The 14178-nt window shown below is 35.2% G+C and overlaps 2 protein-coding genes across 4 annotated transcripts; one reads left to right on the forward strand and one right to left on the reverse strand.

The window, feature by feature from the left end:
* The first annotated feature begins 783 nt into the window (after positions 1-783).
* On the forward strand, positions 784-3046 carry LOC107924764 (protein ARV 1). The gene is made up of 9 exons (XM_016855346.2): positions 784-1011; positions 1095-1142; positions 1272-1361; positions 1508-1553; positions 1665-1747; positions 1853-1947; positions 2111-2177; positions 2286-2361; positions 2811-3046. Exons 1-9 carry the CDS (start codon positions 925-927, stop codon positions 2897-2899), a joined length of 681 nt encoding a protein of 226 aa, XP_016710835.1. The 5' UTR covers positions 784-924; the 3' UTR covers positions 2900-3046.
* On the reverse strand, positions 3023-5422 carry LOC107924763 (NAC domain-containing protein 4). 3 transcript variants are annotated; one of them, XM_016855344.2, is made up of 6 exons: positions 4951-5422; positions 4581-4864; positions 4300-4434; positions 3970-4182; positions 3645-3857; positions 3023-3545 (listed from the first exon to the last, which is right to left on the reverse strand). In XM_016855344.2, exons 1-6 carry the CDS (start codon positions 5120-5122, stop codon positions 3384-3386), a joined length of 1179 nt encoding a protein of 392 aa, XP_016710833.1. In that variant the 5' UTR covers positions 5123-5422; the 3' UTR covers positions 3023-3383. The 3 variants fall into 3 exon arrangements, with proteins under 3 accessions (XP_016710833.1, XP_016710832.1, XP_016710834.1); XM_016855343.2 differs by having other exon boundaries at positions 3970-4188; positions 4951-5413; XM_016855345.2 differs by having other exon boundaries at positions 4018-4188; positions 4951-5412.
* Positions 5423-14178: the final 8756 nt, after the last annotated feature.

Here is a 14178-nt window from a genome sequence, read left to right on the forward strand (position 1 = left end):
TAGATTGTTGTTTTCTTTTTCTTAAAATTAATTAATTCAATGCACTAATAGGTGAAAATATTTTATAAAACAATCATTAGATTAATGATAGAAGATTAGTTTGATTGGCATGGATATTGTGTTGCTAATGCAGGAGGACATGGCTTCGAGTGTGCTGAAGTACATTATCCTCCTATTTTATGAGTTGAGGAAGAACTATATGTCTAGTTCCAAGTATTATTACTTGTATAAAATTTGATTTTTGGTCCCTATATTTTAGAAATTAAAAATTCAATTCTTTTATTGCTTTTCAATTAAAAAAATCTTAACCCAAGCAATATTATCATTGATAGTTTCTATAAAAATTTGTCAATTTAACATATTTATTTTATGTCAATTATATGCCATGTTATATAACGCCAACCTAATTAAAATTCTAAGTTGATAAAATTTGACAATAAATATTTATAATTTTAATGATTGGCTGAAATTTTTAAAGCAAAAAAGTATGACTTAATTATTAACTTTTTTAAGTACAAAGAATAAATCTTAATCTTTTGTTAAAAGTACAGAGAGTAACAGCATATTTTAACTATAAATGAAGAAATAAGTATGAAAATTCCTAGACAAGTCAAATGGGCTTTCCTCATATACCTCCTTTGCAAACGTTGGGGAGTGGTTAGGCCTTGCCCTAAACATTGGACCTTTACAAGAAAGTTAATGATCCAAACAATGTAATGGGTCAGATCCGGAGTCTGTTCAACCCGATTATTTCCAAACGAATGAGATTCTGTTTCCTTTTTTTTTTTATCCTGATCAAGTTTCGCTCTGCAAATCCGTAGTTAAAGTCCGGCCTTTTTCACCGTCAAATTTCTTTTAGTGAAAAAAAAAAAACATAAACGAAAGTTGCTATATTTTGTTTTCTCCTTTTTCTCTTTCGTGTTAATGGAATACCGGTGTGTCCAGTGCGGGTTTCGGATCAAAACCCTATTCGTTCAATACTCACCGGGAAACATTCGGTTGATGAAATGTGTAAGCTTTCAATTTGTTCCTTATTTGAGAAAATCAGCTTCTTTTGTTTTCATTGACTTATTAACTTTTGCATTTGTTTATAGGTGAACTGTAAAGCAGTTGCTGATGAATATATTGAATGTGAGCTCATGGTAAAGACCTTAATTCTTTTTATGAAAGTTTTCTTAAATGCCCCTTTAATTTCTTTGTTAATCTACGGGAGTAATTATTACTAGAATAAAAAGAAAATTGGGTTTATTTTTATTTTTAAATTGGTGTAGATTGTTTTGATTGATTTAATATTGCACAAGCCAAAAGCATACAGACATGTACTTTTCAACGTTCTCAACCATGAAAGAACCCATTTTCAGGTATAATTGAATTGTTTGGTTTTACACTGTTATTCAATTTAGTTTGGCTATTTGTTTAGTTCCTGAAACATTAATTTTGGTCTTTTGTTTAATTATCTGGACATGCTGCCTCTGACATGGAATTAGGTATTTTGAAAACTTTGCAGGGTCTCTTGTGGAAGTCATTAGTTGGTTTCCTTGTACTGGATGCATGTATCCATATGGTAGCAAATTTTACTTAATAGACATAGTTTGACTAACTATGACACTGTTTAGTAATTTTTAGAATTCTTTAGACTAAATGGGGTTCCTTAGCGGTCTAAGACAGAAGTTTGCTTGTCAAAAGACCTGAGGAAGAATGGGGCACATCCATGAGCATTTCTTCATTTTTTTGGATATATCGTAAGGTTTGTTCATCTTATGGAACTGCAAATAAATTTCGGATTCAATATTTCTAATGTTTGGCCCTTTAGATAATTTCTGATGAGTGTCTTTGCTAATGTCAATTGCAGATGTTGATGGATGTATTTCTTGGGAACTATATGTTTCTGTGTTCTTTCCTTTTTGCAATCAGGAGCCTGCTCAAGACATCAGCTCAATTCTCCAGGTATGTATTTGCATTTCTTAGTTGGCTATCTCTGGCATGTGAACTTTGAGAACAGGTTAATCATTTCTGTACTCATTCAAATGGTTGTCATGGAGTAACTATTTATTGTATGCACCTCTGTTTCATTGCAATTAATGTACCTTTTTGTCTCTAAACTTCATAGGTTCAGAGATCTGTTGCTTGCAATTCTAATTTCAAGTTACTTCAAGATTCTTCTCACTGCCATGATGGTTTGCTTTCTAATGCCACTTGGCCTACTGACTAGAAAACATCACTGGCTTCATTTTTTTCCTTGTATCCAAAGATCATCCATCTTACTCTAGCTTTTCATTCTGCAGGTTTGGGAGTTTCCACCTGCAGTGATTTACATCATTGATTTATTTGTTTTATCATCTAATACAGTTGCACTAAAAGGTCAGATAACCAGTACTTTACAGTTTTTCACATGACAAATAGCCAACATTTGTGTTTATATACATTCTTCATAGTTGTGATTGTTGTTTCCAAACTACTGTGTGTCACCTGCATGAGCCTTGAATGTGGTAGGGAACATGTATTTGCCTTCTTTTGAATGTGATAGCTTTCAGGAATCATGGATAATACGGGCAGATTAATATGCCCCTGGTGGAACACGGAATTTAGACAGTATTTAGTAATTGTCATAACTGACTCAAGCTGAAACGTGGGGAGTGGGAAGGAATGAGGATATTATGAATGATTGAAGATTCTATTCATGCAAAATATTGCCATTTGTTTTGCTGGATATCATGTTTCTCTTTTGATAATTTGGTGTATGATATCTCAAATGTTTTCTTGAACAAACTCTCTGTTAGAAACTGATGAACTGTTTCCTTGTGAACCAGTGATGACCAAGTCAACTATGAATCGATGTATAGGGGCCTGCTTCATCGCACATGCCATAAAATTTTGTATAACACAAGCATTTGCTTAAGACATTGAGATACCAATATATATTTTTTTGAATGTTCACGCCATATTGAAACTAAAAATAGCTTTTGATCTTTCAATCTTCTGTTATGTGTACTCTAAATTATTTGTAAAGGCACTCATAATATACATATATCAATATTCTCCTTCAGACATGGTTCTGCTGTACTTATTTTATAGCTTACATACACTGATACACTAAGGTCTCTTTGACCTCTCTAATTTCCTGTTAATTGTATTTAATACTTCCATTTTATTCAAAGGCTGTTCTATCATAAGAATCAGCTGTTCGGTAATACAAGGAGAGTAGTTTTCCAGAACTCAAGCCGCTTCAATGTCCTCAACACTGCTTAGCCCTCATGTTCGACTCGTGGCCTTTTACTGGATGACTGAATTGGGCATGGATCATTCATTGAGAAGTTGAAGCTCTGATTTGTAGTAATTAAGTTGGGTTGCTTGCATGTGAAGATTTCAGGATAATCTTCAACTTAATCAGTAGTGATGAAAATTGAATTCCAAAACTCATCCTGTTCATTGGTGCTAAACTGATGATTTTGAACCTCATCTGGGTTTTTAGGTGGTTTTGGCAGGGGTGATAATTCAGCCATGAATAACCCATCGTGTAAGAACTCATCAAACCCTGATCCTCCCTGAATCATAACCCCCCCCCCCACCAAAAAAAAACAGTTTAGTTATTGCTCCATTCATCGCCACATAATTTTAATTGAAAATTTTCTCTCAACGCTTACCATTGAAATGGAATCCACTAGAACATGATTTTCGAAAGCCAAGATAGAGCCCTGCTCAGCAAAATAAGTATCATGTTGATTGTTATCTCCTTCTGAGTACGATGGATCATTAGCTACCAGAGCTGAACTGCTCCCTACTTCATTCATGGTCCAAACACGGTCATTGGGTGTTCTTAGCTTCTGATACGTTAGATCACTAAAGCCTTCCTGGTTCTGAATCATAAAGTAACAAATGGTTTTAGATGCCTTTTTGATAAGTTCATCACCCACACGAAAAAAGGAAAAGAATGAGTCGAAAATAAAAAGAAAAATGCCCCAATCTTACTTTTGGAATATCAGTATTGGCATTATAAATTTGGAAGTCAGAATACACCTTAGGGTCTTGTTTGTCATGAACAAAGTAAGGTTGGTTGCTGTAGAACTCATCATTCTTAATAAGAAGAGAATCCACAAATTCATCAATGGTCTGTTCATTGTTGACTAACTCAGATTGAATTCCACTATTTTCATTGAATGCCACCTGCTCTGTAGAGTTTAACTGCTCCTGAATCATACGCAAATAGGTGGTGAACTTTTGATTTGTCCATTATCATTAATGTGAAGAAAATTTTAAAATTTTAAACCAAGTGCTGGTAGTAGGAATTAGGCATCTTACCTTTGGAATTCCGTTGTTTGTACAGTGGTTTTCTAAGTTGGAAGAAGGCAAATATTGATTTGATTGCTCTTCTTCTCCGATCGAAACATTTACCTTCCCATATTTTTTCTTCAGTTTACAAAGAATTAAACTTTTCTACACAAAAATTAAATGAAAAATAAAATCTATCATACTAACAGAAAACAGAGATATAAAGGGTTAAAAAAAGAAGAAGAAAAAAGGTGATCCTATCCATGCATGGTGGCAGCTAGAATAGAATAGAATATGTGTATAGAACATACTTGGTTTGGAAGATTGAGAGTGAGTTCAAACTCATGCATGATCCACAGGGTATTATTTGCTTTTTTGTTTTTAACACAAACACGACCTTTGTAGAACACCAAGGCCCGTCTGGTTCCAGTTATCTTCTTTCCATCGCATGTTGTCACTATTGTACGAAATTTGCCGGTTGGATTCCAGTAACCTTTCTTCGTCACCCTGTTTTTTCGTTTACTATTGCGGTACTTGTATCTTGGTGAGCAGAAGAAATACCAGACGTTGTCACCTGACACTAACTCCGACCGCCCTGCAACCCACGATCAAAGGAAACCAAATATATATATCCAAAAAGAAACAAAAATCCTTTCCAGGACATGCAAAAAGTGGGTTTACCAGGCAATTCCGCAGGTTCGAATTTGCAGATGTCATTGAGCTGAGTAATGACTGGAGCGAGTGAATCACCGAGTTGGACAAACGAATCACGATCGAGTTGTACTTTTTCCCATAGAAGCTCGATGGCTTCAGCATCTGTTGGGTGGAACCTGAATCCCTTGACGTAGTTCATTTCTTCCAACGTAGCTAGTTACGTACAATATAATCCTCCCCCAGTACTTAAAATATTATACTACTGGCAAGCGGTCTTTGTGATAGCACCGGTAAGTGTGCTCAACTTAAAATCAAACTAATTGCAAATGACAATGCCTAAAATATCCTCACTTACTGTTTATATGTGCAATGTTTTGCTTTAATATAAAACTATATCTAAATTATCAAACGATAAACTTGAAGCAAGAAAACAACAAAACATAATTTAATTTTTGATAGTGATCAATTATTAAAACATGTTTAAACTTTGTTTGGTTTTAACCCGAATAATTAATAAATAATGGAAAAGTAAGTGATGAGGGAGGAAATAAAATATAGTGTGGAGGATTCAAAATTAAAATGGAGTAACCAATCATCTGAAACACTTTGTATCTAAGTTTTGAGAGAAAAAAAAAAAAAAAACATTGGAAGAGTGAATTGGAAGTTTGGCTTGTGGAAAAGGGGCAACATCTGACCCCACTAAACCGCGTTTGATCATCAGAGGGGTTTGTTGTTCAATTGTGTACAAGAGGGATGATGGTGAAATGGAATATGGATATTACTTGTGCCGACGTGTCCATCCTCCCATTTTCACTCTTTTTTATGGCTTCACTTTCTGGCCTTTATTTCTCCGAGTTTGTTATGCTCCCCACTAACTATATATGATCGATGCCTTTATTCCACCAATTAAAAATAAGTAATTATTATCTTAATTTGGATCCTCAGCTTTTGGATTTGGGGCCTACAACTACAATGTTCCCTGGCAAGCATCTTCTTCCTTGATGACCATGCAGCGGCTTTTTTATTAAAATAAATTAAAAAAAATTTATTTGTTAAAATAGGTTGTCAGCTCGATTATATACAAAAATGTGGTGTTTTTTTCATTCGCGTTTATCTGACAGGCACTAATCATTATTTTATATTATTTTTTTAAAATAAAATATTAATTTTTTATTTTCGGGTTAGTATGACCCGTGTATAAAAATACAGGTTGCGCCTACCTGAGAGGCGCGACTAATCGAGCCTTTCTCAGAGGTTGTGTAACGCCCCCTAACCCTATACCGTCATCGGAACAGGGTTACAAGACATTACCAGTCAGTACAGTCCAATTTCGGTCATTAATTAAAATAAATATTTACACACATCCTAGTTTTAAGATGTCGTCCCTTTAATGGGCCCCCGCGGTCCAATATGAACAGTAAATTCAATTCGGGACTAATTTAGAATCACTACGAATTTTTAGTAAATTTCAAAATTCATACTACATACCGTTGCCAACCATAATTTACTCATTTCATGAGTACATCTACAACCTAAATGACTCTTATAAAACATCCTAGGTACATGCCATTACCAATAATTAACACACTTTACCTTAATGAATTCGGGATCGAACTGGGATGCTGATTCAACGTTCTATCTTTGCTAAACCTGCGCACGGAAACAAACCGTACGCTGAGTATGGTATACTCAGTGGTATTTCCATAATACGAACACTTAATAATATAACAATTAAACTTAAAATCACAATAACAATTATAAGTATTCATTTATTTGTTTTATAGATAAATTTTCAATTACTTACCATATAAATTCTATACAAGTCATATAACAAACACAATAACATATTTGTTCAATTCTTTTCATTTACTTACCGTATAAATTCTATACAATATATTCACAATTCACTTGTTTTCACACTTTATTTCTTAACAATATACCATTTTAATTCATTTTAACATCAATCATCATCCATTTGAACTTCACTCATTTCATGAACCTTTTGGTTCATGTTTTCAATCTCATATCTCAATTTCAATTCTCAATTCAATTTCTCATTTCATTCCAATAGCTCAATCAATCAAATTCACTCGACTTATCTTTTCACTTATTTACCCCTATTAACAAGACTCGGACCTTGGCGGATACACGGATCCAACCAAACACACCAATATGGCACCCAGTGCCTCATCGGATAGTTTGAAGCAATATTTGACACCCAGTGTCTCATCGGCCTAGCCGAAGTAAAGTTGGTACCCAGTACCTCATCGAATCTATCCGAAGAAATATAGTGACACCCAGTGTCTCATCGACTCGAGGTCGAAGAATCCCTGAACACTTCCAATCCTATGGCATGCCAACTATATCCGACTCAGCCCGATACTGTTAATAGGGTATTCAATTCATTTTCAATTTTTTTCAATCAATACACATTTTAATTAATTACATAAATTCATAATTCAATACAATTCAATTCACTTTTCAATAACAAATATCCAAATATCACAAATCTCATATTTAAAATTTTCAAACAATTTATATTTCAATTCAATTCAAATAATCAATATATATTCAATATTCAATATATATATCTATATATATAAGCCAATTCAATCAATATAAATTCAATAATTTCATCACATACTATATCAATCCATTTCATTTGCAAAACACAATAATTCTTACTTCAAAACACTTAATATACATATTAAGAAATAAATTCAACAATTAAGTATTAGGTTCGGATTATAGAAATACAAACCATAATTTTCGAGCTAACTCTCGTTGACTTTGTCTTGTCCTTTCTTAGCCGAGATTTCTGGTACCACATTGACTACGAAATTAATACAATTCATAATCATTAATACATTACTAATTCATATCTTGAGTTATAGAATTCTAAATTAAGATCCGCTAATTTTTCCTGAGACTAGACTCACAAATCTTCTTACAATAAAATTTTCAGAATTTTTGGTTTAGCCATTAAGTACAGTTTATTCTTTAAATTCACCCCTATTCTGCTGTCTGACAGTTTCGTCCCTTCTTCACTAAAAATTAATTATCTCACAGTACAGAACTCGAATAACATTCTCGTTGATTTCTAATGAAAATAGACTCATTAGGGATTCTAAACATATAACTTTAAGCCTCTAATTATTTTTATTCAATTTTTGGTGATTTTCCAAAGTCAGAACAGGGGAACCCGAATTCATTCTGACCTTGTCTCACAAAATTCATTATATCTCATAATTTACAATTCAATTGCTTATATCGTTTCTTCTATAAGAAACTAGACTCAATAATATTTAATTTCATATTTTATTCATTCTCTAATTCAATTTATACAATTTTTGGTGATTTTTCAAACTTAGACTACTGCTGCTGTCCAAAATAGTCTTAGTACAAAATGTTGATTTACTTTAATTTCAATTTAATTCTAACTAAATTCACTTACTTTTCTATCTCAATTCATACTTTATTTCTATTCAAATTTCATCCATACTCTCATTTAAATATTAAATTTCTAGCATACTTTCCTAATTTCAAAATTTCATCAATTTAGTCCCTACAACATAAAACTTATAACTTACTTTACAATTTGATCCTATTATCAATTCTAGCTTGAAATTTACTCAATTAAACCCTTAATTCACTATTTTATTCAACATGAACTATACTTGAAAATCTATAAACTCTCAAAATATCAACTTAATTTCATCAAAGTCTTGTTCCAAAGCTTCTAAAACATCAAAATTTAAGAATAAATGACTTAATTGACTTACCAAATTAAACTTTGAGCCTTGCAACCCAAATTTTCCTTTTCCTTTTTCTTTTCCTTTCTTTCTTTCTCCCTTGTTTCTTCTCTGTTTCGTTTGCTTTCATTCTGTTTTTTATGTTTCTTTACTTATTTATATAATATAATATATAATATAATATACTATAATATAATAATAATTTAATATATATTTTAACACATAAAAAATCTCAGATTTTTATGTTTATGCCGCCTCACTTAGGACAAATGGCATAATTGCCATTTTGGTCCTCTTCATTTTCTTTTATTCTACAATTCAACTTTCATCCTTTATTCAATTTAGTCATTTTTCCTAATTACTCTTAATTAAACTAAATTTACTTAATTAAACTCTAATTAACCACTCAATTGACTTCGTAAATATTTTTAATAAATATTTACGAATCCATTTTTCAGAAACAGAGACCCGAAAATACACTTTTTCGGTAACGGTAAAATTCGGGTCGTTACAAGTTGTGCCTATCTCAGAGGTGCAAATGATTGTGCCTATCTCAGAGGCGCAAATGGTAGGGCCCACAGGTGCTTGCCTTTTCCCCTATATATACACCCCCGAAAATTAAATGAACACATACACAAAATTTAGCATAGCAAGTTGAACGGAAATAAGAAGATAGGGAGAAGAAAAAAAAGAAAGGAGAAGAAAACAAGGAGGAGGATAAGGTATTTTAGTATATTTTTTTGTAAATAGAATGTAAAATTTTGTTAGTAATTTTATTATTTGAAAGCTATTTTGTTATGTTATTAATTTTGTTAGCTTATGAATAAAAAATTTTACATTAAAAATTTTATGTATTTTTTTTGCTATTCGAAACTGTTTTGAAAATTTTAAAATTTTTGTAACAGATTTAGTATTGAAGATGGAGAATCAGTTTTTCATGTGTTTTTTTCGATGGAGAAATTTTGACACCAACCGTGGGATGTATATTTGAATGTCGCAAACAAGTAGCAATGAGATTTAATAAAAATATCTCGTTTGATGATATGAAGGAAAAAATTAGTGAAAAAATTTATAGACGTTGTGGGAGAAGGATGTCGAAACTTTTCTACAAGTTTCCAGTTTCGACAGATCCCATAAAATTCACCGAAATGGAACTCGTAGACGATAAAGACGTGGAGACAATAGTCGCTCTTTATTGTGGGACTCGAAGCAACCAAAATGCACCGATTCAGTTATTTGCTGAGTTAGTTGGTATAGAGGCAACTGAAGATCCCACTTCATTAGGTGAAGAAGATGGAGCTCAAGAGCCATGTATGGTGGTTCCGATATCGTACGTTGATAGTCAATCAACTATATATGAGATCGACATTGATCTTAATGCTGCACCCGAGACTAATGTGGTTGGTGATGATGTATACCAGAGTAGTGATCTTTCTGATCACGAAGTTGATAGTAAGAGTGATCCCGACGTAGACGAGGTCCCGGATGATATTGACGATGAAGGCGTGAATGATGATGGAAACGTTAACGCGTCTTCAGTCGGGAACCAGATTCGTCATATTGTGATACACAATAATCCTGGAGTACACATGTCTCGGATAGACCCCGATGCGGCACACGCAGCTGAGTTTTCGGAATACCCTGAAATACTACCTACTCACCGGATGGCTGTATATTCTGATCCTAAGGAGTTGTTCGTGGGCCAGAGATTCGAAAGTAAGGAAGAATGTGTTTTTTCCATTAAGCGGTATAGCATGAATATATCAGTAGACTATAAAGTTGTAACGTCTAAACCGACATTATATATTGGAGAGTGTTGGAGGTTGGCGGAAGGCTACAATTGGCGGATACGAGCTGCATTTATCCAGAAGTCGCAGATGTGGGAGATACGAAAATTTGTTGGGCCTCACACATGCACTTCAACACGTATGACAGAAGATCATCGAAAACTTGATTCAAAAACTATCTGTACGTGCATCATGCCAATGATGAAAGACATGCCTACAATTAAAGTTTCGGTACTGATTGTCGAAATGCAGACACGATTCCAGTATCGAGTATCATACCGAAAGGCATGGATAGCTAAACAAATGGCAATGGAACAATTGTACGGAGATTTCGATGCATCGTACAATGAGTTACAGGGATGGATAGCCGCTATGAAAGAGTACGTGCCGGGAACTATCATTGAGTTGCAGACACGATCTTATTACGGGCCAGATAACCAACTACATTCTAGAAAAAGAATTTTTCATCGAATGTTCTGGACGTTTGATCCATGTGTACGCGCATTTTCCCACTGCAAGCCGTTTGTGCAAGTAGATGAGACCTGGCTATATGGAAAATATACACAAATCCTACTTCTTGCAGTTGCTCAAGACGGCAACAGGAACATGCTCCCGATAGCATTTGCCATCATCGATAAAGAGAACATGGAATCGTGGGAATTCTTCCTTACCAACCTACGGAGGTATGTTATTAGCAACGATAATATTTGCATCATCTCCGATAGAGGGAAATGATTAATTGCCGCCATTAGGCGTTCCGATGTGCAATGGAGATCCGTTTACTGTATTCGGCACATCGCGGCTAATTTTCAGCGAGATTATAAGAATAAAGACTGTAATAGACAAGTTGTGAGAATGAGTAAAGGATTACCTTATCTTTTCAATATAAGTTTTAATGTTTTAGAGCAGTGATGTAACTTATCTTTTATTAATACATATGCAGCGCATGAGTTAGAGCCACACATTTTTCGTCAAAGAATGACTCGACTTGAGAGCGACATGGAGGGTCAAACAAACACATCTTTCCGATAGTGGTTGGGTACTAAGGAGCCGTGACAATAGGCTCAAAGTTTTGACGAGGGCTTTCGTTATGGTCAAATGACCACAAACTTGTGGAGGGAATCAACGTTGTGTTGTTAAAAACACAACATCTTTCAATTTCATCTGTCTTCTCAGCTACATTCTACAGGTTAGCTACCTTGATACCAAGAATGGGTCAACAACAAGCTAACCAAATGGAGGTGGGACACGTGTTTGTAGAAGATGTCAGGGATGCAATTGCTGCAAACCGTCGGATGCGAGGTCAATGACTGTAGAAGTATATTCACGACGTAATGAAACTTTTGAGTTACTGAGACTATCGATCATTGACCCGGTATACCACCTAGATCCTACAGAGTTGATCTTTGAAACAGACGATGCGATTGCAGGAGGTTTCAAACACTTCATTATCCATTTGCACATGTTGTGGCAGCTTGTGCTAAAGTCTCACTCAATGTAGAACAATTTATCGATGAAGTGTACACCCTCGAACGCACGTTGCGTGTATGGGAGAATGAGTTCCCAGTGCTTCCTGACCTATCTACTTAGGAGGTACCTCCGATGACCTTCGAGCTTATTCCAGATAAAGGGTTACGTAGGAACCCGAAAGGTCGTCTGCAATCATCCAGAATCCATAACGAAATGGACATTAGGGAGAAATCCGACAGAAAGCTGTGTGGCGTATGCAGATTAGCCAGTCATAATCAAAGTAAATGCCCGCTCCGAAACTACCATGTTGGACAATCGTCGCAATCGGGTAAAAATTGATAAGTAGTTCATTATATGTTAAAAGGATTGAATCATAAATTTGTTAACAATTTGTTGCAGTTAATCTAATTTGACTTACATAGTTAGTATAAAGTTTATTTATTTAAATAATAAATAAAAAAACCATAAAATTGATAAATAAAATGAAAAAAAAAGTCATTACATAAATACAAAGTTAACTATTTAAATTGCAAAAAAACAAATTGTTAATTAAAATGCCAAAAAATTCATTACATAAATAAATATGAAGTTATTTATATTACAAAACCCCCTAAAATTGATGATTTGATGGTGTCGTTCTAGGGGTATATTTTTGTGGAGCTTGACGTTCACGTTGCGGGCGATTACGGCGATCAACATTCTCTTCATCCGTATGTGGGGGTGTGTGAAATATAGAAGAAAAATCATATGTCTCAAATGCCATCGATGAGCTTGAGCCAGGAGGAGTGGAGTACGGCGATTGATACGGGTCGGGAGGAGTGGAGTACGACAATTGATACTGGCCGGAAGGAGCGGAGTACTGAGGTAGATACGAGCCAGGATGACTGGAGTACTGATGTGGTAGTGGGCTGAAGATATCAAACTCTGAATGATATTCGTGGCCTGACGAGCCTGGGAAATAGTCATTGCCCCTCAAATCTGGATGATAAGAACTATCTCCAGAGTGTAGCTCTGGCTCTGCCTCTGGTGCATAATGCGAATCTGAAAACGGTTGCCCAATTCGTGTTGTATGCGGAGGGACTACCATCGACCGCCCACCAAATAAAAATGGTTTCCCTATCTCACAGTACCACTGTATGTACTCTAACGAGGGCTGCAAATCCAAAGCACGATCCATCTGAGGTACCCTCCCTAATCGGTTGTTCCACATCGTAATATATTCTTCATGCACTTCTCCCCAATTATTTCCATACGCCCCCCTTTTGCTCATCTCATGGATATCCCCCAATTGTACTGGTAGTGTCGGGATATATTGTATACAACCGAACTACCGGAGTACTCGATCGCCATGATACCATTCCACTATATGAAAATTAATAACAGGTGCGCTAATACACCATAGGTTGAGTGGACGTGGGCAGATGAGGGAATAACCGCCATAATTTCTGGAACGGAATACGGCATCCAAACAAACTGCACAGTTAATAACATTTTTTTATTAATGCGGGTCGAGTGAGATAAAATAATAAAATTAAGTTTATATTGGAAAAACTTACCCCCTCTCCAGCATGATTCTCAATCATCAGACGGTATATCAGAACCGTGTATAACCTCCTGATACCCGGATTAGTGCTCCATCTAAAGAAAACAAATTGTTAGAATAATATAATTAAAAAAGTCAACTAATTCTTATAATGAGTAAAAATTCATCACCTATTAACGAGTGGAAATATATATGATTGATGACTAATGGATGCCAAGAATGGCATCTGGTAAAGTACCCACGACTGCAGCAGTATGAGGCATCCGCCTATGTCCATCGCAGAAGGATCTGTCGTCCGACAAAGTTCGCGAGACAGCATGGCTAACACTACGGACCCCTAACTGTATGAACGGGTGTTATGCAAATTGGATAATAGGGGTAAGTACATCAAGTGAACCATACTTCTGTTTGCATCCGGCATGAGTACACCTCCTATAAGGTGCATAATGTAAGCTCGAGCGGCTTGCATCACCTCCCGTTCATTGGCCGTACTCGACAAATGCTCAAAATTGGCCTTTAGCCATGAAAACCTCAAACTGGTAAATTTCCCCTCACTTGGCGAGCCTCCAAGTAATTCATAGCAAAGGGTAACCGGCCTAGAGATCAAACTTACGCCCGTGACCACATTTCCATCGATGGGAAGCCCGAGCTGCAGTGCAACATCCTCTAGAGTGATAGTACACTCCCCGCATGGCAAATGAAA

This window comes from Gossypium hirsutum, chromosome A11, assembly GCF_007990345.1.
Source record: "Gossypium hirsutum isolate 1008001.06 chromosome A11, Gossypium_hirsutum_v2.1, whole genome shotgun sequence".
NCBI lineage: Eukaryota > Viridiplantae > Streptophyta > Magnoliopsida > Malvales > Malvaceae > Gossypium > Gossypium hirsutum.